The sequence below is a fragment of the Vanellus vanellus genome (genome assembly GCF_965231255.1).
Source record: "Vanellus vanellus genome assembly, chromosome: 3".
NCBI lineage: Eukaryota > Metazoa > Chordata > Aves > Charadriiformes > Charadriidae > Vanellus > Vanellus vanellus.
In genome coordinates, this window is record NC_138907.1 from 29,090,848 (window position 1) to 29,115,575 (window position 24,728).

The 24,728-nt window shown below is 37.4% G+C and overlaps 1 protein-coding gene across 1 annotated transcript in view; it reads right to left on the reverse strand.

Annotated features, from left to right (window-relative positions):
- Positions 1-24,728, reverse strand: part of HAAO (3-hydroxyanthranilate 3,4-dioxygenase) — a gene marked incomplete at both ends in the record, with an annotated part of 34,816 nt that overhangs the window by 8,233 nt on the left and 1,855 nt on the right. The window contains 5 exons of the mRNA XM_082480571.1: positions 7,477-7,520; positions 8,251-8,340; positions 11,211-11,317; positions 12,989-13,072; positions 22,157-22,235. Coding sequence (XP_082336697.1) covers positions 7,477-7,520; positions 8,251-8,340; positions 11,211-11,317; positions 12,989-13,072; positions 22,157-22,235 — 404 coding nt within the window. The remainder of the gene's footprint in view (positions 1-7,476; positions 7,521-8,250; positions 8,341-11,210; positions 11,318-12,988; positions 13,073-22,156; positions 22,236-24,728) is intronic.

The following is a 24,728-nucleotide window of genomic DNA, read 5'->3' on the forward strand; positions in this document are numbered from 1 at the left end:
AGGAGAGCCATTTAAATAGTTCAACAGTAAAGTCCATTTTTGTAGATCATTACTATTAAATATTCATATCAAAGTAATGTGTTCTTTATGGGTTTTATAGCTCTTTTCGGCTTTAAATTAGAATGTGATGATATTACGTTAAGCTGAAAAATACGTCATGTTTACCGAATGAGCTTGTAAATATTTTAAAAAGGAAATTACAGGTTTTAGAGGAAGTTGATTGAAGCTAAATAATAGAGACCGTACCGCGACTGAGAATACGAAGCTGTGCAAAAAATGGAGAGAACAGCTTGCAAGAGAACAGCCAGTGAACATACTAGTAGTTACAGCCTCAACAGAGACCATCTAAGGAAGAGTTTGAACTTGCTGGGAGCACCGTGCTTCTGGTAGCAATAAAGAGGACAGGTAAAAGAGGACTGCCACTGGCCTACCAGGTATATGGGTGTGTACTTGCTTACCCCAAACTCGCACGTTACATGGAAGCTCCCCCTTCCCTACCACAGTGATATGCCTAAGCTATCTCATCAAGAAATCAGACCATCTCGTTCTCCCAGTGTTTCTTGAGCCCTACTACCCCCAAGCTCTTCCCGTAGCTCTCTTGCAAACTTTGTTTCTTTGAGATTTGTTGCAAAGGAAAAGAGCAATAAAGCACACAAAATACAATATATTGAAACTGCGTCAACTGTGAAACTGATTACATGTTTGCTTTATGAAAAACTGTATTTTTTCAGTGACATACCATCTTTCACTTCTAGGCAGCACACTCTAGATGGAACAATCTTTGAATCTTTAAATCACTTTATATGTTCCTACTAATTATGAAAGCCCCTCCATCTTGAGTCACTGTTCTGCCTCAGAATCAGTCCGTCTCTGCGTGCTGTGGCCCCATCTCCACAGAAGGATGTGAGAAAGTCCCTTACAAAGGGTGTCTCCCTCTAAAAGCCGAAGACATCCTTATCCAAAGGTGGAGCAGTTAGATCCTCTTTGTTTTATAATCCTTTAACTGAGCATAAAATGGTCTAGACTAGGCATAAGGAGCTCATAAGGTTGTTTTTTTTTTTTTTTTAGAACTATGTGTTCATTTATTTCTGTCTACTAATTACCCTTTCCATCTCTTAAAGAATACTATATCATAATAAATAGTTCTGATGAGACAGTTTTGCAGCATTTCATGTTTATTTGTCAATGCTAGCAATAATGTGTACTCTAAGATGTTTTTCCCATATGCGCTTACCTAATTCCTGTGAAAACTCTGCTTTATTCTCAATGTTAACAGAAGTGTCAATGAGACTAGTAGGAGTTTAACACCTCTGCAAATAAAACCTGTGGATTGAGGGACGTATTTTCAGGCATCTGGGTATGAAAAAACAAGTAGTTAGCTTAATCTGGATAAAAATCCAGAGTGAAAGCACTGACAACAACTGATTACTTTGGAGGTAGTTTGTTCATTTCACTGTTGTTGAGTACAGATGCAGAACCATTTAGCTGAAAATGCAGCACTCGGTGCAATCATACTTTTCCCTGTGTAACTGTATTTGTTTTTTGTAGCATGCCCTGAGAATTGGCATGACTGCAAATTTATGACTTGTGCTTGTAATTATTTTTAGGCACATTTTTCTTTATGTCATTAAACCTATGCTGGAAACTAAACAACAATTTATTTTTTTTTCCTAACTGAAATAAAGAAGTTTGAAAGCTTTGAAAAATATTTTTGTAATAAGGAAATACAGCCTCTTCAAAAGGAGATATCACCAGCCAGAAGGAAGGGAATAAATTAGAACAACAAAATTGCAAGGTTTAGGCCATAATTCTGTTTAAAGTGTTTTTTTTTTCAGGATATAGCTAGGTCATTAAGAATGACCTAACAATTGCAGTTAAGAATGATAAATTGTACTGGGAAATACTGACCACTGGTCCAATCCTAAAATCAGGAATCTTATTTTTTGTTTCCGAATCTGCCTTTTATACGATGGGACATTTCATTAATCATCTTTGTTGCATTATTTCTGCTTCTGTAGAAGAGAATAGGATATTTCATTATAACAAGTGTTGTGACACCTCACTACATTTGTGAGATAAGGATTTGTACAGCATGTGTGAGCAATTACGACTAAATAGCCTTAGAAACACTAGTGAAAATGTCAGACTGACTCCATTAGTGAGTTTTCCATTTCAGATGTTGCTGTCTAGGGAGCATTTAAGAGCATAAGGAAGAATGAACTTACCTTATTAGAGAAGATGTACCTGCTGTGAAACTGCTCTGAGCTCTAGAGCTCTTAAAAATATTATATTTTCTTCCATTAAAGTCTGAATAGGAAGGAAAACAACTTTATAGGACATTTCTTCCAATTTCCCTGATAGGTTTATTATACACACTATGTACTAAAGGTCAGTAGTGGCTTCTTTACTATATTGAAGCATTAGGAGACCTCTTGGTGATTACAATTTACGTTCTGCCTGTCTTTGAGGAGGCTCAGCTGAGAATATTGTGGGAGAAGCACACTTATTCCTGGAGACTCTTTTGGATTTTGTTTGGTGAATGTTGTCATTAGCAGTTGTGGGGTCTGGGAGCCTACTGAACTTCTTGGGGCATTCCTGGCTCCAGAAAACATGCAGCCTGCAGTCCTGGCTTTTGGGTGATATGTTGTAGTTTGGGATTAAATAGTTTAGTAGAAGTTTTCATATGGCGAATTATAGCAGCCCTACTGCAGACACTGTACTTCTACTTTATTCGTGTATTAAATGTTGCTGACTTAGGTTGGTTTGCCTGAGCTCTTCATCTCCCATACCAGCTACGTACTCATTGGGGACCGGTGTGGTGTGGAAAGTTGTGAAATATGAAGGGAGGGGAAATGGATGAAGCAAGTGAGAGGTTGCATTGGTTACACAGCATTGGAGATGTATATTAGATGATTCTATTCCCTTCTTCCACCTGTGAACTCTTTGCAATTCAGGTGGGCTTCAAAAGAGAAATGAACATGACTTGGAAGTTACTTAAAGCATTTAGGTAGGATGCTATAAAGATGAACAGTGTATTTATGAGGGCGTCTTTGCCAGAATAGAGACAATGAGGATGATATGAAAAAGGAGTAGATTCAAGTTGTTGATAAAAGTTACAGAGACAGTGTCTCAGAGAATTTTACAGTTATGGTGGGTCTAGACAGTTTAAAATGATTGAGACTCTGTGTTGGTTTGCATACTGTTATGTCCCGGATACCTCCTGGTGGCTGTTCACAAAATAAATTCCCTAGACGAACACTCCTTAATAACTAAATGCTCGTATGCTGTTTCTTTTAATAGAAGTACTCCAAGTAGAAAGAAGTAACATATTATAGAAGGAGCAATCTATCTAGATATGTTGGAACTCCTTAAAAGATGAGAGAAAAGAGAATCAAATATTCAGTTTTCTAAACATCGCAAATAAAACTTAATTCCAAAATCATCATTCTTACTTAAAAAAAAAAACCCACAGTGATAGTATCTTTAGAATTATTTCAATGTACCTACAACAGAAAGGCACAAATATTTATACAGTTATTTTAAGTTCAAAAGAATGGCTCTATATTTGCTCTAGTATAAATGAAGACAGAATTTCTCCCTCTCCCTTTTTTTAATTTTTTGGAGGTAGTTTTAATTGAATTAATATTGCCCAGTAGCCAGTTATCTTTATTCTTTAGCTTTTTCTTATTGTCAGTTATTAACACTTCTCTTTTGATCTGCTTGTTTTTATACACCAGTGAAACAAGACTGAACAGCAAATACTATCTACAGAGGTTGCACTGGATTAGCTCCGTGGGGTGACAGTACAGAAGCTGATTTTTATAGCACTGATCTCACCCTTATAACTTGTTTAATAGCACTACTGAAACCAGAAAACATTGGTTTATAGACCATGCGCAAGGCTGGATGGTATTCCTACTCCAACTGACTGAAGAAAGCACCCGATTTTCTCATATTCATTCAGAACCTTAGGTTTTGTCTGCTCCAAATCACAAGCATAGAACTGTGCTGTATTCTAACTGTACGAACCAGATTTAAAGCCCAGACTGTAAATTACCCTAGATACCCCTAGAATCGATGAAAGTTTTGCTAGTGAAGTCACTACAGGACTGGTATTTGTATTATATATCTGTATGTCCACTGACAGTAAAGCTTTTATGGGAATTGAAATTTTATTGATAATTAGAAGTAGATTGATTTGGATAAACAAAAACCTGACGTTCTATCTACACCATTAATGTTCTTAAAGGTAATTTTTTAAACAAGCCTAATGTAGAAAAAGTCTTTTCTTTCACTTTTTTTTGCATCAAATTTCACATAAAAGAAGCCTGGTTTATTTCAGTGAGTGTGGCAGGATGAACTTTTGGATACTTTTGTGGACAATATTCAGTCATTGTGGTTTATTAGAGCTGCTGTTTGTCTGTCCGAACTGTCTCTTGTTGTCTTGACTATAAAATCGGGATGAAATAGAAACCTTGCTGCCAGTCTGATTCAACTTAAAGTAGTAAGAGTTGTTTCGATAACTGTGATTTCTTTTGTCAAAAATTGTGTAAAGTAAACCAAATTAATTTATCTTCAGCATTCCATGTTTAGACTATATCCTAAACGTGTTCACCTTTGTTGATAAAAGGAGGGGAGACTTTTCTCAGGCTTTATTTCTACACATGGTAACAAAAGAAGCTAGTAATTCAGTACAAAACAGTTCCAGGGATGATGCCTCAAGTGAGGATTGCATACAATAGATGTTTCTGATTGTACTTCACCTAATGATATTTGAGTCCCTCTTCTAAAAATACATCTTTTTAATAGCTACTACTGCCTCTTTATATATTCTGAGTACCCTGCTTTCAGAGGGACTTGCCCTAGTGTTGGCTGAGCCAGAAACCATAAATAAGTTAAGAAAAAGTCTGGACTTATGGGTTTTTTTGTGTGTGTGTGGTGTGTGTTTTTTTTTTTTTTTTTTAAAGCAATTCTAGCTTGATTGATTCCATTTATAGCTTTCCTCTATGAGAGAGCTGCAATCAAAGGTTTCTTTCAAGATGTTTGTCTTCAATTTTATTCCATTTGTCTCTAAAAAGGGGAGGCACTAGTTCAGGCTTAGGTGGAGTTGAACCTGAGAGTGCTTCAGATGGCATTTTTAAACTGAGGGGATTCTGCATTTTCAGAAGAGAAACTGAAAGAGGCTGAAACCCAGCCCCCGGCATAGGTCAGCTCAAATCTTGTTAAAATGTGCCTTGACTGAAACATCATGAAAACCCGGTGGTAGCTTGATATGTTACAAGTGTCATTGTTGGTTGTTGAATTGTACTTAAGAAAAAAAAAAAAAAGTTGTTGAGAGAATCCAAAGCATTATTTCCTCTATCAGTTGGGTATGCCTCCAGAAGGAATATATTACCAGCTTACTAATATCTAAGTCAAACTTTGGTGTGTTTTTATTTTGTTTGTTTGTAGGTTTTTTGGTTGTTTTGTTGGTGTGTTTTTTTTTTTTTTTTAAACATAAGCCTCACTGACAGTTACAGGAGCTGCTAGCTAAAACTTCTGTAACTAAAAATCTGGGGTATTTTCCTCATGTATGAGGCATCACTGAGACTTTGAGCTTCTTGTTGTCCACGAGAACTGAAAATTGGAAAAATGGAGCTGAACCCCAGGCTGAAAGCTTGCCATGTAACTTTTGTCGACTGTTTTTTGCTTATAGCAAGAGTTAAGCCAAGGGCATTTCAAATATTTGTTGTCTTGACTTAGCAGCTAATCCAAGAGGAGAATTCATTCAGGGGGAAAAAAAATGTATTGAGCTCTGAGCAAACAAAATACACTTATTTGCTTTATTATTTTTTTGTCTTGAAAAAAACTTTTTTCAGCTTTAATGGAAGTCTCTGATGCTTTTTGGCCTTTTTACAGCTTTTGAATAAATTACAAGGAAAGAGCTTCTGTACTGGACTTATCAATAACAATTTCTGAGTACTGTGTTTAAAAAAAGTTTCAAGATGCATCATAGCTTCTGATTGACTGTCAGGTTTGTTCTTTAGCTCTAATCTTCTGCAAAAATATTAAAAATATAAATCTTTAATGTTCTTTTATAATGCACTGATATAATTATTTTGTTACTGACATATAAGCTCTTAGCTTAGGCTGGTGAGGGATGCTTATTGGAAATCACTGTATTCAGTAAGGATAGTATGTGTAAGATTATATTTTTTTTATTACAGCAGCATCTAGAGGCCTCATCTGAAATTATATTTCCTCTGCTAGATACTGTATGAACACACAGTAAGAGACAGTACCTGCTGTACCTCCCTTCCCCCCAAAAAAACCCCAAACAAACCATCAACACCCAAACATGTCACACAGGTGACGTGCTCCAATTAAAATAAGCTTAAATTAAAATAAACACATTTTGATGGTGCATATAAAGAAAAGTAAGATCTTGGAGATGACAACATTTTGTTTGTATGAAACACAGAGCCTTTTTCTGAGAAGTACATTTCCTAGTCAGTCAAAGAGCCAATGCCAAAACCTGGTTCAGCTGCAAAGTCTTTCAGGCAGGGTTTCTGACTGGCTTACAAGGGCTTGAAAGGTTGCTATCCCATACGTAGGACTCTCCTGTGAAATTTTCACTTTGGTGACAATGATTTAGTCAACTACTTTTAAGAAAGGTGATGTTCGTGCAAAAAACGTCTTTCCCTGATTTTAGGATTTGTTCAATTATTGATTGAGACGGCAGGCAGTAACAGTTTTATGGTGACTATCAAGCTGAGAAAGGGGATAGATGTAGAAATAATGTTTCACTAGAACTTTTGCCTCTATTAGGGTAATTCATAAAAATTGTCTTTCTTAAGACATTCGGGAATGAACAGGGAGATAAAGGACAACAGGTTCCAAAAACTTCTTAGAGAGGGGAACTAAAATTTATCTTTAACTTGTGGCAAGAACTACGGAATTTAAGTTATGGGTGTGACTGAAGGATGACATTGAAGTTTGTCACATAGTTGTAAGAGAAGCGTAGCTGGGTATTATGGCTGTGCATGTGTGCACACGCAGTGTACCTAAGCCATAAATTTCCTGGTTGGTGCAGGATGTCCTCTGGTCAGTCATCTGCATAGATGAGACAATAGACTGATTTGAAACAATAAACCTAGTTGAGCAATGGGATTGACTGAACTGGTGGCAACATCATTTGGCTAACTGGTGCAGGAAGTCTCCAGGTGGGAATCTCACCCTGCCCTGGAGATCCCACAGGCAGCTCCTGCTGTGCTTATGCTAGATTGTATTTTTCCATGTGTCAATTAAGAACCTGGCAATGTCATGGAGGCTCTCCAGGTAGTTCCTGTGGTTGGGGTAATGAAAGGAATTACTTGCCAAAGTAACTTTAATTTACATAATCAGAAAGAAAAACAGAAACATAGCCATTTTATGTGGACAGAATCATTGCTGTTCAGATACAATAACTGTTTTAATTCAGAAATTAATTTTCATTACCTGGATTTGGTTTTCCAGTTTGATATTGCCTTGAATTGAAAAACCTGGAATAATAAACATTTAAACACCAGTAAAAAGTCATGTTCATGTTCTGTAGGTTAACGAAGACTAGTCAGTAATACCGGCCGCTAAGCTTTGTGCTGAGAACGGATGTGCCAGATCCTCAGCTACTATCACATGAATTCAACAGGGCTATTCCTATTTTATTGACAGGGTTTGTCTGAAAGTCCTCCAAAATTCATGTCACTAAACAATTTCCTTGTTCACCTTTAGCAACCATTTAACAAATTGGTTAGTTAATTGATGACATTCACGCGGTTCCGCAAAAGAAGCTCTCTACCAAATTTGCCACAGCCTTGATTATTCATGAATAATATTGATTAAAAGTACTTAGATTAAAGCAAGAGTGAAAGAAGCCCTAAGGCAATTTAGTGTTTTGCCTGTTAACCTAGCATCAGTTCAGTGTTAATTTTTCATTCAATTCTGCACTTAGCAGCAATGTGCTTTTACTTGTTCAAAAATAATGTTCCAGATAGATGTGAGGAACACTTGATTATTTTTTTTTTTTAATTTTTTAAAAAATCCGATTTAATGAGTTTGGCGTATTCAAGACATGATTAAAAATTTGTAGGCCAGCAATTAACTTTGAACAAGTCTATGTAAAATGCAACCTAAACAGAAAATTAACTATGTAAGTCACAGACAGTTGAAGATCTACTAGATATTTTAACTGTTCTTTTGAAATTTACACAGGAAAAAAAAAAAAAAACTTACTCCTGAATTATTGGTATAAGTTGAGTGCCAAGATCTTCACAGTGAAACCATTTTTCAAAGAGGACATCAGTTGATTCTCCAACATAGTATCTGACAAAGTAAAAACACTAGTCAATCCATTTATTAACTAACTCATCAGACAGTTTCAATCTTTTCAAGAAAATAGCTATGAGATGTGTGTAAGAGTGTGCTATTCTCAAGCCTGCTGTACTTAATTCTCAAAAATGGTTATTTAGGGAAGCTTTCTGTTTCCCTGATTAGCTGACTGGTGGGTGGGGTGCTCAAACTTCTATCAAAAGCCTTGTAGTTTTGTTGATCAACCATAATAAGCCACTAAATTCCTTTAACAAACTTTCCAGATTTAATTCTAGAAATTGATTGGTGCTGTAGTCCCTTGGAACTGATATCTCTCACTTTGGATGTAGTTACTGCAGAAATAACTGGCCCCAAATACCATTTCCAGTAACTGCTTCCATGCAGCTACAAGATAAATGCTCATATTTAAGACAGTTGGCTTGCATGTTGCCCATGCATGGATTTAGAAGAATACAAGGTGGTCTGTGGATTTGTTTGCAAAAAAAATTGGTTTTCAGCTGTGTAAATTTGGAAAGCGTTGTATAGCTCACCTCTCTGAAGAGGAACTTAGTGCTTCCTTTGCATTATTTTATGTCGTAAATAAATTGTGCTGAGATCAACAGGTTAAGTTTGCTGTAATCTGTGGAATGGTAAACATGGAATTTACCTACAGATTTAAAGAAAAATGCATGGTATGGCCAGTACAATCACTCATATTGTGACTGATTGTAAATAGGTCCTATGTGTCCTTTGGGTTAAAGTCACTGGAATGTGTGTTTGAAGAGGGAAACAAGGCTTATATGATTACATTATGCATGTATGTGTATTTGTATATTCGTGTTTGTCTTATGTATCTATACAAGTATTTTCCAGAAACATTCTAAGAGCTCCCCGGTTCCTCAAGTTTTGTGAAAACGGGGTACATGGAAGAGAGTAAGGTTATTAATGCCTCCAATATGGAAAAAGCTGTGCTACAAGCACAAGTTTTGAACACAGAGAATCTACAGAGAAGAGAGATGTTACAAATGTCTCAGTTGGGAAAAGGCTTTGCACCTGGGAAGGTCTTTGCACCTTACCTGAAGAATCTGACCACACAACTAACATCAAACTTAGTTGTTTCTGTACTTGTTTGCCATAGGATTAAGATTAGCTAGTGCATTTTTGTTATGGTACAAAACATGTAATCATTACTTAGGTTGAAACACTGGGGCAGGCTACTTATTCTTCACTTGTAAAATAATCAGCATGCTGGGGGCTCTGATTTATGACTGAGGCTTGTAGGCATGATAAATAATGGAACAGTAATATAATATTAGACCTTGAGTCAGCATACTTCAAAGTTTATTATGACTTCCTCTGGTACAGTCTTTGCTGCAGGTGGCTGGGAATGAAAAAAGTTTGAGAAGATTAGAGGTTCTGGTTGTAAATCCCCATCTCTCCCAGGGGCACGCAGAGAGACAATGTAGGTTCAAAGTATGACATGATTGTTCACTTCCAAAACTTCATGTGTCTTTGCTCATCATGTCATTGTGAAAACAAGGGCACTAAAAACCTTTAAGTGATTTATTTTCAGGCACCTGATTAGATATTTTCAATTAAGAGTGTGCTTTGTTAATTCAATTATTTTTTTCCACCTGCAAACCATATGGTAGCTTTTAGTTTCATTTCTTCACAAGAGCATGACTATATTGGAGTGCAAATCCCTAGATCTACCTGGGATCCCTAAAAAGGCATTCAGCATCTCTCTAACATGCCATTTACAGACTTCATGTATAAGATGGGTTATTTTACTTAAAGTTACCTGAAGCTATTTATGTTCATTTATTACAAATAAACATTGTTATCTGAATCACTGGCCAATCGTTTCTAGCTCAAAATATCTTCTTAATTATGTAAATGCTCACGATCCACAGAACTGCTGTGAAAGGAATAAAAAGGGAAAAGTGCAGAGTTGAAAAATGTTTAAAAAAGAACTGGATTTGTCTTTAGCTTGGAATCCAATTGGGTGTTTTTTTGAATGGTCCCTTTCTTAGTTTCTTATTTCTTTAGCCTTTTTTGTTTGAATGAAGAAGTACATCTTTCTAGCTCTGCGTAGTCACAATCCTCCTGCTGTGACACCACCTGTGCAACAATCTAAAGTGTAGGCAAAAGGACGAACCCAGCACATTACAGATATTACTGCAGTTCTAAATCTTTATAAATTACATGAATAGCTGTAAACTCTCTTCGGTCAGTCATATCTGGGTAACATCAAACCAGCTTTTCTAACTTGGCTGTTACTGCTGTGACTTGCCCTCTTAGACTTATGAATCCTGTATGACCACAGGACAAGGCTTAGTCCTGCTTCCGCTAGAATACAAAGTAAACCTCTCATTTCTTCGAAGATGTTCTCATAAGTCAATAAAAGCTAGGCAGAGGTGTGTAAAATGTAGAGGGGTTAGCGTTAAGACAATTGACTTTCGTTTCCAGCTTCCCACACACTTGCCAAGAAAGCTATTCTTCATCTTTTTCCTTTCAGTGCTTACAAAGGAATTAACGTTATGCTTGCCAGAATTGATAAAAATAATCTTTTTTGATTTGTGTTTTTAGAGCTTTGAGATTTTTAAAATGTAAGGTGATAGTAGTAGACAATACACAAGTAGATAGCTATATCCACAACATACATTTAAGGCATTTCAACATCTTCCTTGTTTAAATAGATCAAATGCTAAATGAGATCTGTGTTTATGTGTGTATATATAAATAGATGTGTGGATAAAATTAGTACAGAATTGCCAGGGTGAATCTGATAAATTATCAGGAAAGTAAAATACAGTATTGTAGGGACATGCGAAATTAGTTTATATTGCGAATCCTAACAGATGAGCCAACAGTTTATACTTCACCTGAGCCCATCAATTTCTGTCTTTAATCTTTCCCTCTCGATCACAAGACCCACAGTGTTTGCGTATCTCTGGGGAGAATGAGGTATCCTAGCAGGTAGAAGGAACATCTGTTCAAAGAAACGGGAAAGCATCAGTGTCAGGCAGTCTTTATTCTTTGTGTTGCCCTTCCCCTGCCCCCCAACCTCCAAAACCCTCTGGTCCTTGCCCCACTTTCCCCCTAATCTTTGTTAATCCTGTGTTGCTCCTTTGCAGGTGCACCCACTTTGCTACCAACACTCCACTAAATGCTGTTTCTTGCTTTCTCGGTGAATGATGACCATTGACTCTGCAATCAGCACTGTCTTTATGACAGTCAGGTGCTCTCCTCCCAGTTTGATCATCATAGCTAGATACAACTGAAATGGAAATCGAACCAGTTACTCATCTGGAGTAAATTATATTTATTATTAAATTATAAATTTACTGCAATTTCTGAGTAGCAGAAACGGAAACAAAAAGCAAGATTGTTGTCAGCTCAAGAAAATGTCGAAACTAATCAACTACATGTATCCCTCCAACACAGTGAGCACCTGTGATTGCATGATGAGGAGTTTTATTCTTTCGAGAAATAATTAACAAATGCAAAGAGTTACTTACTCATGCAAGTAACAAAGCGAATAGGCAATGTTTGGTTGGGAGAAGTCTATTACTGAAGTTTGAGAATTAACATTTTCCTAGCAGTTATCTGACTATGTAGGAAGGTGGTAAGCCTGTACTGTTCTTCAGCGCTGCAGATTTCTCAGCCAAGTTTGGACAAGTCATTACAACTTCCCTGTCTGCAAAGCAGAGCTAATGATAGTGCCTCACCAGGACTAGTGTCAGGTTCTCCACTAAGGATATTGTGTGCTCCTTTTCATCAATACTTCTGGCACATGCCAAGATCTCGGCTGGATGTGCTTCTCCAGTGTGAAGCGTATTACCAGAATCTCACCATCTATAGGTTTGAAAATGTAGATCTGTTTCTTCATTGAAAATGTTGCAATACTTTTAATGACGTCAAGGAATTGGGTCTAATACACGTCTTCCATCTTAAAGGCTGGCCCCACTGGATCTAATAATCTTGTCAAAGACTGAGTGCAGTTCAAGCTTGTGACAATAACGAGCGGCAGTTGTAGCACATCTAACAACTTGTAGTAACACCAAGTAAAACATACAGTCACGTTCTCATTAAGAGCACTGCAATCTATGTTTTTGCAAGTCCACTACTGTAAGGAAAAACAACTGAGTGTAGCTGGATACACTGTATCCATCAATTCCTTTTTTAGAACTGTTCTCCTGATGGTTGCAAAGGCTAGCTGTGAGGACTAACGAAGCAGGCTGAAAATAGCTGAATCTCTTAACTTTAACTTCTACGCAGTTTGCTTAACGGTGTGTTTGGGTGGGTGGCCAGTATGTACCTGATGGTGTGTAAATAAAATACTGATCCACTTGAATGCACATGGCAGATTCCATGCCATGCAGGGGAACGCAAACTCCTCTAAGTATATTCCGGACTGTCTGAACAGGTATCCCAAATGCCCAGAGATATTTTTATCTGTTACTGAAATCGTGAAATATTGAACACAGTGTATCGTAGTTTGCTGTTAATTTGCTGGAAGTTCCTATACTGCATTCAAGATTATTTTTTTCCTGATGCCATCTCTTGCACAGTAGGGATAAACTGATTTTTTAAATACTTCATAAAATATTCATTTAACATACCTACGTGCAACAATAACAGAAAAGCAACTCTGCTTTACCTCCCCTTCTCGGATGACGATGTCTTTTTGTTTCCCATTTTCAATTATCTTCAAACACATATCTCCTTGAACCTGGTAAAAAAGCTGAAGGAATAGGAAAATAACATTAAGGCAACTACTCCAAAACATTCGGTACTTCATATTCTGTATATAAAGTAAACATATACAAATACATTCAATCTGTAATTGCAAATATTTACAGTTTTTTTTTCTAAAAATAAGACTGCCAACCTTTGTTGCTTTTGAAAACGTTACTAAATATGTATTATTTCCGTTATCTTACATACATTTGACAATCTATCTAAGCGGTCTGTAACTGCTTACAGAGCTATTCTGTGAACCCAGTGAAATTCCATTGCACTGTCTTCACTCCTGGGAATTACTCTCTGTAGGTCTAGAATGTTATTGTTCAGACATCCGTTAATTATGCTATACATAAAGCTTCATTTCAGATGTAGCAGGATCTTCACTATTACGTTTAGTCAAATTAAATGTCACTTTTCCAAATAACCTCCGAATATGCATGCACAGGGGTGTTTTTTGGGTGTGTTTCTTCATTTTTTAATGGAGACTTCTCATATGGGAATAATTGCCCATTTGGAAGCTGTTCTGCTTTATTTCTGTGCATACCCTCGAAGCCCAGCAACAGCTGCTCCTCTTCCTACTGTGTATGTAAAAGGATTACATTTGAAGCGTGTATAAGGACAGAACCACTGAGCCCATAATTCTGTCTTCTGTGACCTTTCTGCAGCTCTGTTTCCAGAGTAGCTTTGCGGCGGCTCTGAGGTGCTCAGACCTAGCCTCAAGTTTCGTGGCAGAACTGTGCTATGATCTGTAAGCAGGTCTCTCTTTGACCTGGAATAATGGGCACGCTTTTCCTCGTTTTATATAATACTGAGCAGTAACGCTTCAAAAAAGTCAACTTTTAATTTTCTGCCGCTCTCTGCCAAGCTTCTACATGCTTTCCATGTTCTGTTTGCCATACCTAGAAACCAGACAGATTAATTCATACAATGGCTAGTGCGGCTGAAATTGTCTGAAACCTGATAAAAAGTTAGAATGATGATGAAAATAATTTTATGTATAGTAATTCACTACACTTTTAGAAAAATGGAAAATAAATAGGGGAAAGAAGAAACCACCGAAGTATACTAAAACCCCAAACTAAATCTTTTCCAATATTAGAAAAACTTAATCAATTTTTTGAATCGGGATTATTCCCAATACAGTTTTGAAATACGAATACGTGCCCCTGAGAATTCAAGAAGTACCTGTATGAACACAAGAAAAAATAAATATGCTGCCAAGGGAACGAAACATTAGAGAGAACTGAAGATGCACCAGAAGCTGAGATGCACTCTCAAGCTGAGAGCTCTTACGCGAGTGAAAAGCTCACCTTGTGCCAGGGACATCACCGCGGATAAGCTATAACTCGTGTCCAGATGGCCACAGTGTCAGGCTACTTATCCTCCTTGCACTCCATTTTCCCCGTGTTCTCTTCCTGTCATTTTCGTTGGTGTTACTGACTGACCATATAAAATGCAATAGTAACCCTCGTTACAGAGCACATCGGGCAAGGCTAACTGCGCATTAGAAAACATGAAGTGATTTGAGTGGGGAAATGGTCTCTCCTTCGCTCCCAAAAAAGACTCATCAAAGACCATAAGACTCTGATGGATTATCACACAAGCCATTGGTAATATGGCAGTGGTAATGCTGAAATTGAAAGATCCTGTTTAAAACATTGATCTTTGGAGTGTTATCTTCCCTATAACTACTGAGGGAGCTATTACTGAACACATGTACGGAACATGTAGACGAGGAAAAGGCCAACAAGAGGCAGAGGCTCATTCTGCCTGTGGCCATGAATCGTATGGCTAAGAAACTTTCCGGTAATGAGAGACTGGGGAGAAGAAGGGGCATTCAGTTCAACAGCTTAGCATCACAGCCGGAAGGAAAGATTCTGAACACTGGATTTTGAATTAAAAGAATTGTTTTGCAGTGGGAAAGGAGGAATGAGGTGGGCTACACGTTGTCAATAAAAGTGGTTTTCTGACTGAATTTAAATAGTACCTTTCACTATAAATTATGGTCTATTCTTCAAAACTCTTTTTTGAAAAATGTCTGAGTGCTTCAGTCATCCATAAATCATGTGATGTAACTGTGATTAATACAAGCGGTGGTAATTATTGATTCTACTGCTGTGCTTATATTATACCCTGAACCTTTCTCAAGAAAACTGTCAACTGTTTTCTAAGTGAGTTACAGTCCATGCCCATTTCACAGGACAGTTTGGCAATACAGTATTGTACTGTCTTTTTTCTGGAATGTTTTATTTTTTTCCTAAATGCTGACTGGGCTTTGCATTCTGGGTAAATCTAACCTCTTTCTGAGTATCTCCAGGAGAAATCAAGGCCTGAGTAAGAAAGTACTCTGTGGGGGAGGGGTGTGTGTGTGTGTGTGCACATGCATACGTATATACACAAATACATATGCATATATAGATAGAGAGTGAGTCAGTAGAGTTCATGCCACCTGAAAATACAAGCTTTCCTAGTTGGTCCATTTTTACTGGGATAATCTGATATCCCTTCTCCACATTACTACTGAAAACTGGGGAAATGTGTAACATTTTCACTCTATTAGCATCTTGTTAATGAGAAGGTCTCTTGTTACACATAAAATACATATATATCTATCTTTGCAAAAAAGCCTAGATTTGTATATTGCTACTGCATAATGGGTCAAAATTGAATATGGATTTGTCCTTCTGGATGAAGAATGTGGCTCAAGGAAGAGTCAAAGGTTGTTCACCATTCTTTTTATAACTTTTATTACTAAATGTGCTTATTTGATTTTTTTTCATTATTATTTTTATCCTTCCTTCTTTTCTTTCTTTCATTTTTCCAGACTTTTGCCTTTCATTTAGCTTTCCTGCTTACCCTGTGGCATCATCTTGTTACAATTACACTAAAAACACCTCCTCTTATTAATTCTCACTTTGCATCTAGAAGTTGAGCCACCTAGAAGTCATTCTTTACCCTACACATTTTTTTCATAACATTGCTCAATATGATCATTAAAACTGCAGTTATACCTATGAAAACAAAACTGAACCCCCCTTAGTATTGAGAGTTCATTTCTTGATTCATTTAGTTTTCCTTAAATTCTCTTTACTGTAGGAAAATTACATCCTCCTCCTTTAGTCTGCTTCACCCTTCTTGATCTGCTCCAAACCTGATAGTATTGTGTTAAGCCTCAGCGAGAGGCAGCCTGACCAATGCTAAATCGTTTTCAAGTCTGTAGAAGGGTATTTCACTCAATTATGCAGGCTCTTAAAACGAATTACGCAGGCATTTCTGGAGAAAACGGGTTGAGATGCAGAGAGGTGGGAGTTCACTGCCCTTTTCAGTGGAAGCACCACTGAAGCTACTTGTCTTGGTAGGAATTTATTTCAAGAGGGTAGTAGAAAGTGTGGATGGTACCTTAAAAAGAGCACTATCATCCCCACCATATTAATGGGGTGAGAATTGTATTTCTTCTTCCTCTAGGTATGCGTATCCTAGCAGAGTAAAGAAGTAAACAGGTAGGAGGGGAATAACACAGTATTTCTACTTGGTTTGCATAGGCCAATTAAAAATCAAGTCCATTTTATTTTATGTACAGCAATGTATGTAATTTAATTTAGATCCACCTTTGTTAACAAACTCTGCCTAGATGTAGAAGCCCAGAGCTCTGTGAGGGCTTTTGTAGCTGAGAGCTTCTTCACAGACTTCTAAAGATACTTGCAATTTGCAGTGTACTTTGAGTACGGACTGCTTCTGAAAGTGGAATTTGGGATTGCTCAGACACTTCTGGGATTAGGCCCTGATTTGGCATATCCTGGTTTGTGTTGCTTATCAGATTGCTAAGTATTAAGTTAATTTACAGACCAAATCAAATTCTGATGTGGGAGCAGAGCCTGGGTGCTCTCCAGACTTCAGTGATGAATGATCTATGAGCACAGAAAAACAACTTTCACCCTCTCTCATCACAAGGGTTTTCAGCCATCGGAAGTCTGGGAGGCAAACAGATAAGAAAGGTAGAGAAAACTATGTTGTAGATTTTGGTTTTGTTGTTTTGTTTTTCTCTTTCCCTCTACTCATTTACATGTCCTCTGTGAAACCTGAATGCTAGCCAAGACTCAGCCCAATGATTTTATGCAGCAAACTTATTTCTGAAGACATAATCTCTTTCTGATGCAAAAGGATCATCACTCTTATTACTTTGTAATAGGAGCGTGGTTTCTTATCAAAATATTCAAATAGTTTTCACCAGATAAATGTAGGGTTGGTTAAACGTAAAGAAGCAAAAATGTTTTTCTTGCTTTGCTACAACTCATGTTATCAGTTTTATTTGGGAGATAAGCACTGCAAAAGTACATACTGGAATGCTCACCTAGCCCCTCTTTCCCCTCCTTCTCAGGTATCCAGTATCCCCATACAATGCAAAGGGAGAATTGAGCTACTAGGGAAGAGTTTCTCCAAAGCGTGCTGCCTAGAGAGCAGCACACACTAGAGGGAAGGGGTCAGGCTTCATTTAAGCAGGTAATTTAGTCAGAAACCGGAGCGAAGTCTTACTTGCGGGGTGTGTGTGAGGGGGGAGAAAAAGAGAAATAGAAACTCAGGTTAGAAGACTCGGATGAGCTGTGGCAGATGTGACCTCGAATCTCTATCGTGTTTCAGAGCAAGACGTTACTATATCTCAATAAGACTGTGTAAATACGCAAGAAGAATCTGAAGAGATTGGCCAAGATGATCAAAGGAGAGGGAATTACTGTTCTGAGAGTCCTCTTTAGGACTGCAGTGTAAGGGCTCTGATCTGTGGGGCTGCATCAGTACTTAGGTGGCAGTATCCATAGGAAACAATCTAGATGTTGAGTGCAGAAACTTTGGGTAAAATACACACGGCACAGTGAGAAGCAGGGCTTTTAAACCGAGCAGAATATTGTGCAAATGTGTTGCAGGTGGTAGATGAAAGGCTGATCTGAATTTCTCTGCATGGCACTGCACTGTTTTATGTAGACTCAACATCGGGATATAAACCGTTAAGAAATCAAAGTCAGCTAGTTGAGATTCATTGTGTTTAAGTGGTGGACTGAAGTGGGTAAAGAGACAGAAGCCCAACTACTTTTGTGATCCTAGGCTTAGCTGTTAGCATATCTCACTTTCCCCCAAAGCAGCCCACACGATGCAGTAAATAAAATCCGAACATTGGTTTTACTATAGCTAGGCTTTATTATGATCATGTTTTTTATCTGTCATTAACTTCCTACAAAACATACAGTCCCCTTCAGTTTTCGCTTGCCTTATTTCTTGGAAGTTATTTGGTGAATTTATAAGATAAGACTAGAGGTTTCCCACACACACGCACCTCAGGCTTTGCAATGCTGAAACTCAGATATGCTACTGTATGATGAAAAATTCAAGAGGCAAAGGTACATCCATGAGGGGTTGTGCATCATGTCAGGGCCACCACAGAAGCTTTCAGTGGTCTCCTCAAGTTGGCTATGCAAGAATTATAGTCGCTAGTCTGTGATGTAATCCAAAACTCTCTTGACAAGTGAGGTATATTGGAATAATGATTCCGATGAAAACTCACAAAACTAGCTATATAGTACAAACACCTTCTTTTTAGTGCTTATTAATAAATTTTTGTCTAAATAGCTACATAGGTGCATTCTCACAGCAGGTTTTTTGCCATGTTTCAACAGAAGATACATTTCCCAAAGCAATTTAGTTTCGTTTTGAGAATGGGTCTGATCTGGAGGCAGAGAACATCTGAGTAGATGTTTGTTGACTCTGTTCTGAATGGAGAGGGAGCAAGGGGGAACTTAACATTTACAAATAGGAAAAAGAACGAACGTGACATAGTGGTAAAGTCAAGCCAAAGAACGTGAATGGTTTATCTCTTGTAAGGTGCAGCTTCATTTGGCTCCTTATAAAACCTCTCCAATGGAAACGGAAGTCTCAGGTATGAGGCAGTACTTCTGTGCAGAAAGATGGCAAACAAGTAGTGTGCAGAAAATTAAGAAGGGAAGTGAAGCAGTACAGAGAAAATTAAAAAGGAGGAAAATGTTGAGTTACATATTCAGGAAACTGCTGCTTGTTGAGAGAAGGAAAAAAATTGTGCGAGACTAGCTGTTGTTTTAGCCTAAATGACTGTTCAGGAGACAATCCTAAAAGGCTTTGAAGAGAGTCCAAATCAAGCCTCTGTTTTTTCTCATAATTAACCAGTCAGAGCTGATCTTCCTGATACACCTGCATGTTAATGGCGCCAGCAGAGAACAGCTTGGGAGCGGGAGGATGCTCCTAAGCCCTCATCTCTGCATGTGAACCCCTTGCTGCTGTGAACTGCCCGCTGACATGTGCAAGTTGTGCCACAGGACACACTATACACTGTGTGATAACAGGCATAAAATAATGAATGAACAGATATAAACAATCCTAAACTTAACTTCCTTTTCTAAACCAACGCTTCTTTGCTACCAGAATAATACTGACAGAAGAGCATCAGCTAAACTTGCGTACAGGATTTGTGGGTTTTCACGTTCATGATTTGGCTTGTTAACAGTATGCCTATATAGTTTGTCTTTCCAATTATCATTTAGAACTATAAATGACTTTTGCCTGCCAAAATAATGGGCTGAACGTGGTTTTGAATGTTGTTTTTTTTTTTAATCCCAAGTCTAATTCAGAAATATGCCCTTTTACTAGGATACTCTCTGCCTCACATTCTCTAATGAAAAACATGGATCTAAATTAGATCACAGGCATGTACAAATGTGCCTGATAAAAAGCTATGGTAAAATTCAATGTATGACTTCATTGTATCTCCATAAAAGTGGACAAAATTGGCCCATATGTTAAACTGATATGTAACTGATAACCCTTCTGATGTGTATATTGACAATTTTTCTATCTGATAGGAGTTTTATGTTTCCATTTTTGGCTGCTGAGTAACTGTAGGAAATTTGCTATGTAAATGAGGATGTATTGATACCTAAAAATCTTCTATCCAGTTGAATTAGCAATAATTTACTATACTGTTGCATACTGATATAAATTAAACCTTTATAGATATGGCTAACTTTTCATACTGTTGGAAAGTCATATAATGGGTTTAGGCTTATTAAAGGTAGGCCAAATTCTTTTCAAACACAGGAAATCATGGAAAATAATAAAAAAAAGAGGTAAATTATATCAATCTAACTTTCATTTTAAGGGAAGGGGAGGAGGAGGAGGTAAATTTTTAAAAAATTAATGGAACGGGTTGGCGACCAAGGATAATCCAGCATGAACTGGGAGACGCAGGATAGACAAGATCATAAAGAAAAGAAAAAAATTTACAATATATTTAATATTGTGGTGCAAACTATTGTACCAGTTAAACCTCAGCTCATTTTTGTGTTCCTCTCTTAGTCTATAGCTCTAATGTATTCTTCAGAGCAAGAACATAAATTTATTGTATAAAACCAAAAAGATTAAGTTACAGAAAAAATTATTTGGAATCGTTAACTTCCATATGTACCTTCACGTACCTTCATTTTATGCTTTGCCAAACCTTGATGACATTGACCTTGATAACAAAGTTCACTTACTCTTCTTCAATCTAACGTATAATACTAAACAATACACCATAACAGCAGCGTAAAGATTAGATATTCTTCTCGGTGCTTTCAAAGCAGTCATGCTACAGATGTGATTGCTCCTTTCCCAGGGGCATAATCGTGTTGACAAAACCACATTTTGTTTTCCCCAGCTAAGTTATCTCTGGAATTTCCTTGTAAATATATTGATGGATGCTAAATTCTTCTGGTTAGCAACAATCACTGCACATGCACTGCCCTGAGACCTGGTTTGTCTCCTTCCCAGCCCAAGCAACCTGCCAGCATGGTCTGGATGTTGCCAGAGCTCCCCCTGCACAGCCGCTGAGAAGGGACATCATGGAGCGTGTTGGGTAACCTGGTACGTGACCGGAGGTGCCTGTGCCCACAGCCGCGGGTGGGCTGCGGGACCGTGGTGGCAATGCAAAATCTGCAGGAGTCTGACAGTGATGAGGTAGCATCTGCTCTTTCAGATAAGTATGTTCAGAATGACTACAAAACACCTGCACGGCACAATTATAACAGAAAATTAATGAAGGCTGTTGTGAAATGGTTGGGTTGGTTTTGTGAGAAATGATTCAGTTATAAGTAAGCACAAATTTTTGTTTCTTTTTAAAAAGATTCATTGAACTTGACTCGCTTCTGCCTTGAACTATGTAGATCCTTAGGCTTGGGTTTCCAACGTTACTTAAAATTAGGTGGCCAAATGTTATTGGAATTTCATGAAATTAAATTGCTCTGCTGGGAAGCAAGGCAAATTCTCTCCCGTCCCGAAATCCTTACTGCCAGGCCTCTAGTGTCCCCTTTCCCTTAGGCTTCCTTCAGAGCCAGTTGTGACGCCTCTGACTCAGAGGAGTCCTCGGGCCAAGCAGACAATTCCATGAAAAAGGCAATAAACAAAGTAGCTGTAAATTGTTACAATTTCCTATATTCTTCATTTGGCACAATGGCTACTCACAACTAAAAGCAGTGAGGAGGCTTTCTTTTGATACAGAAGATGTGCAGCAAAGGGGACTGATTTGAAAAATATTTAGAGACTCTATTCTTCAACCTTCCAAACCTGAATGAAAGCTGAAAATGCTGATATTTTTCACAAAGTCCAGAAAAATATAATTTCAAGCCAATCAAAATATTTGTTTGATTTTTGAATTTCAAAGTAACTTTTGAAAGATAGATTGATCTTCTGCAACAAAATATCACTTTTAAAATATCATTACCTTTCCAAAGTTTTGTTCCACAGTGTTGAAATGAGACATTTTGATGTGTCAGAACACTTTCTCTAGTTTCCTGTTGGAAATGAATTATAGCAAAATAGATCTGATCTCATGTGCTTATTTCAAAGCAAATGCACAGATGGTGTATGGTTCTGGTGAATGATTCTGTTTAAGTCTTTGAATAGATTTAATAAATACAACATCACTGAGCCCGGCATTGCTAATCTGTACCGGTAGCTTCAAAAGTAGCTGCATTTTAATCATTATAGATCAATTAAAATAGCTAAATATCAAAAGCCTATAGATTACCTCTTCTCCTTCTTCAATATGATAATCCCTCCTTTCATTTGGCCCTCCAACAAACATCACATTTAATTGATAGCGATGCCTAGAAAAGAAAGTGACATTTTAAAGCTATCTCCACTCATTATGTTCTTTATTTCATATAAGTTTGTTTTGCTTTGTTTTGTTTTTTAAAATTCTTTGAGGACAGCAAGTCAATAAACAATGCTGAGTGACATGCAACATCCAGAATGAGAACTCAAAAGACCTCGGATGCACCTCTCCACTCTGCCACTGTCCTGCCGGGCAACCCGAGGCCAGTTACCTCCCTCCTGGTGTGTCAGTGCCTCCAGCTATGAAAAGGGGACAACGATACCAACTGTGAAAAGAGCTTTGAACTGTAAAGATAAAGAATGCTACACAAGTGACAGGAAAATGTCTTTTCAACCTGAGCTGATTAGATCAGGATTCTGTAAAGGTAAAATGCTTTTAAAGGTTAATAAAGATAAAAACATACATTTCCCCCCCCCTCCCCCCCCTTGATAGAATTACCAGAGATACTGATGGTTAAAATTATCAGCTAATTTATCTTCTATTTATACTGGTTTTGCTAATGTGGAACGACATTACAGTGGTTTCATTGGGGTTGTGGCTAATTCAGAAAAGGAGATTCAGACTCTTTATCTTAATTCTGCCCCTTCTAAGAGCCCAAATGAGCACTTGTTTCAGCTCTCACAAAGAACAGATATCACCCCAATTATCAATCAGTCCACTTACACTAATAAAGAGGTAAGGTAGCAGGTTTTCATTTGCTAAAAAAAAAAAACTATAAATCAGGCCTGTTAGCTGTGACTCAAAATTTGTCCTTAAGCTCTTTTTGACATGCGAACTGAGGTGTGTTGACCTCTGCTTTTCAGTGAGGAGATTCTGTGCAAGACTTGGGCTAACGGGAGTTCCCAGTAACACAGAACCATCAGAGCCACGCTCCCCTGCAATGTGGGAGAGAACGATGTGCCTCTGTGTCAGCACCTCATAAGCCTTAATTGAGAGAAGCTATTCTGAATGGCTGAACGTACATATTTGATCTGCTACCATTATCATGTTTACTTCGAAGAGTATTTAAATGATAATGAACAACACAGGGACTAGTAAAACTGAAATAACAAGTAACAGTGACAAATTAGTTGGCCAAATAAAAGTCTAAAGAATTAAATTAGATTACAGTTCTTAAATTGACTATTTTCACCATAAGAAGCTGTATACATTATAGCATTTGGCTTCATGCCCACACCCTAAAATAAGGAACTGAAATCAGAACTGTTTGTACCATGCAGATTTAATATTCATTTTCAAGAACACACTGTAATACTTCTGCATTAATGAACACTTCTACTAAAGAAGGGCAGGAAGACCAAAACAGTAACAACATAGCTAATAATTAATGAAATACATTAAAATCAACCCTGGAGAATAAAATAAGAGAAAGGCAATCAATGGGTATCTTGTAGCCTGCTGTTAAGATTAGTGATTTTTTTTTATAGAATCGCATACAGTTTTGTTATTAGTTCAATAACTAAAAGTGAAAATATTGTTCCAAAAATCATTGTTGCTTAACTTTGTGTTTGACAATTAATTCTACCATTAACTCTGTTACCCTATGGATTTAGCTGGGTTTTACATAATAAACAGGCAACTATGGGTTAATCATTCCTATCATTAACAATTATATAATGACACTATCATAAAATTCCAGCTCTGAAATACGAGCAGGAACTCCAATAGGCTTGTTTGTCCATATTGCTAAATAAAGTTGCCTGCTTAATATAGTTGTGTTAAGGAGAAAAATCATAAGGAAGGAAAGCAGTTTCAATTAAGACTGCCAAAATGCAGTTAAGAGTATCATAACGGTTTCAGGGGTGTGAAAATTACTTGATTGCACTATTTTTAGAATGAGGTTCTCATCAATGGTCTAATAAGTTTTATATACTGTTATATTTCTCTTCTTAACCACATAAAGGAAATGGTACCAGCAGGTAACCTTTTAAAAACCTCTCAAGACCATGAAGAATCAGATAGCCCACGACCACAGTTAGGTCTCCTTATGGTGAGTATCACATTCTGAAGTCAAATAAGAGCTTTAAAAGTGCCATAGCTACTCTGTAAAAATCAGCTATGTCAAGGGTTCTGATTTTGCACTAATTGCTTGTTGTTCAGGTTAAAAAGCATTTAAACTTGCAAGATAGTGTCATTAAAATACATCTAATTAAATTGCAGCTATTGCATTGTATCTTTTTCCTTGAGTCGTAAAACTTTAAACAGGTGGTGATTCAGGAATTGAGGTTTTGTTTTGAAATCCCAAACAGGTATTTAAAACTTTCGATCCTCTCAATTGTATGGAACACAACTGAATAAAAGCTTGAAAGCCATAATAAATTTATACACGAAAAGTCCCACTGATTTGCTGTAAGACCTAGATTTTAACCATTAATTCTCTCTTGAAACACAGGATCATAAGTTACTTAAATGTTTTGGGGTGGTTGCCTTCCAGTGATGTAGAAGACAGTGAAAAAATTGCCTTATACATCTCTACTCAGTACAG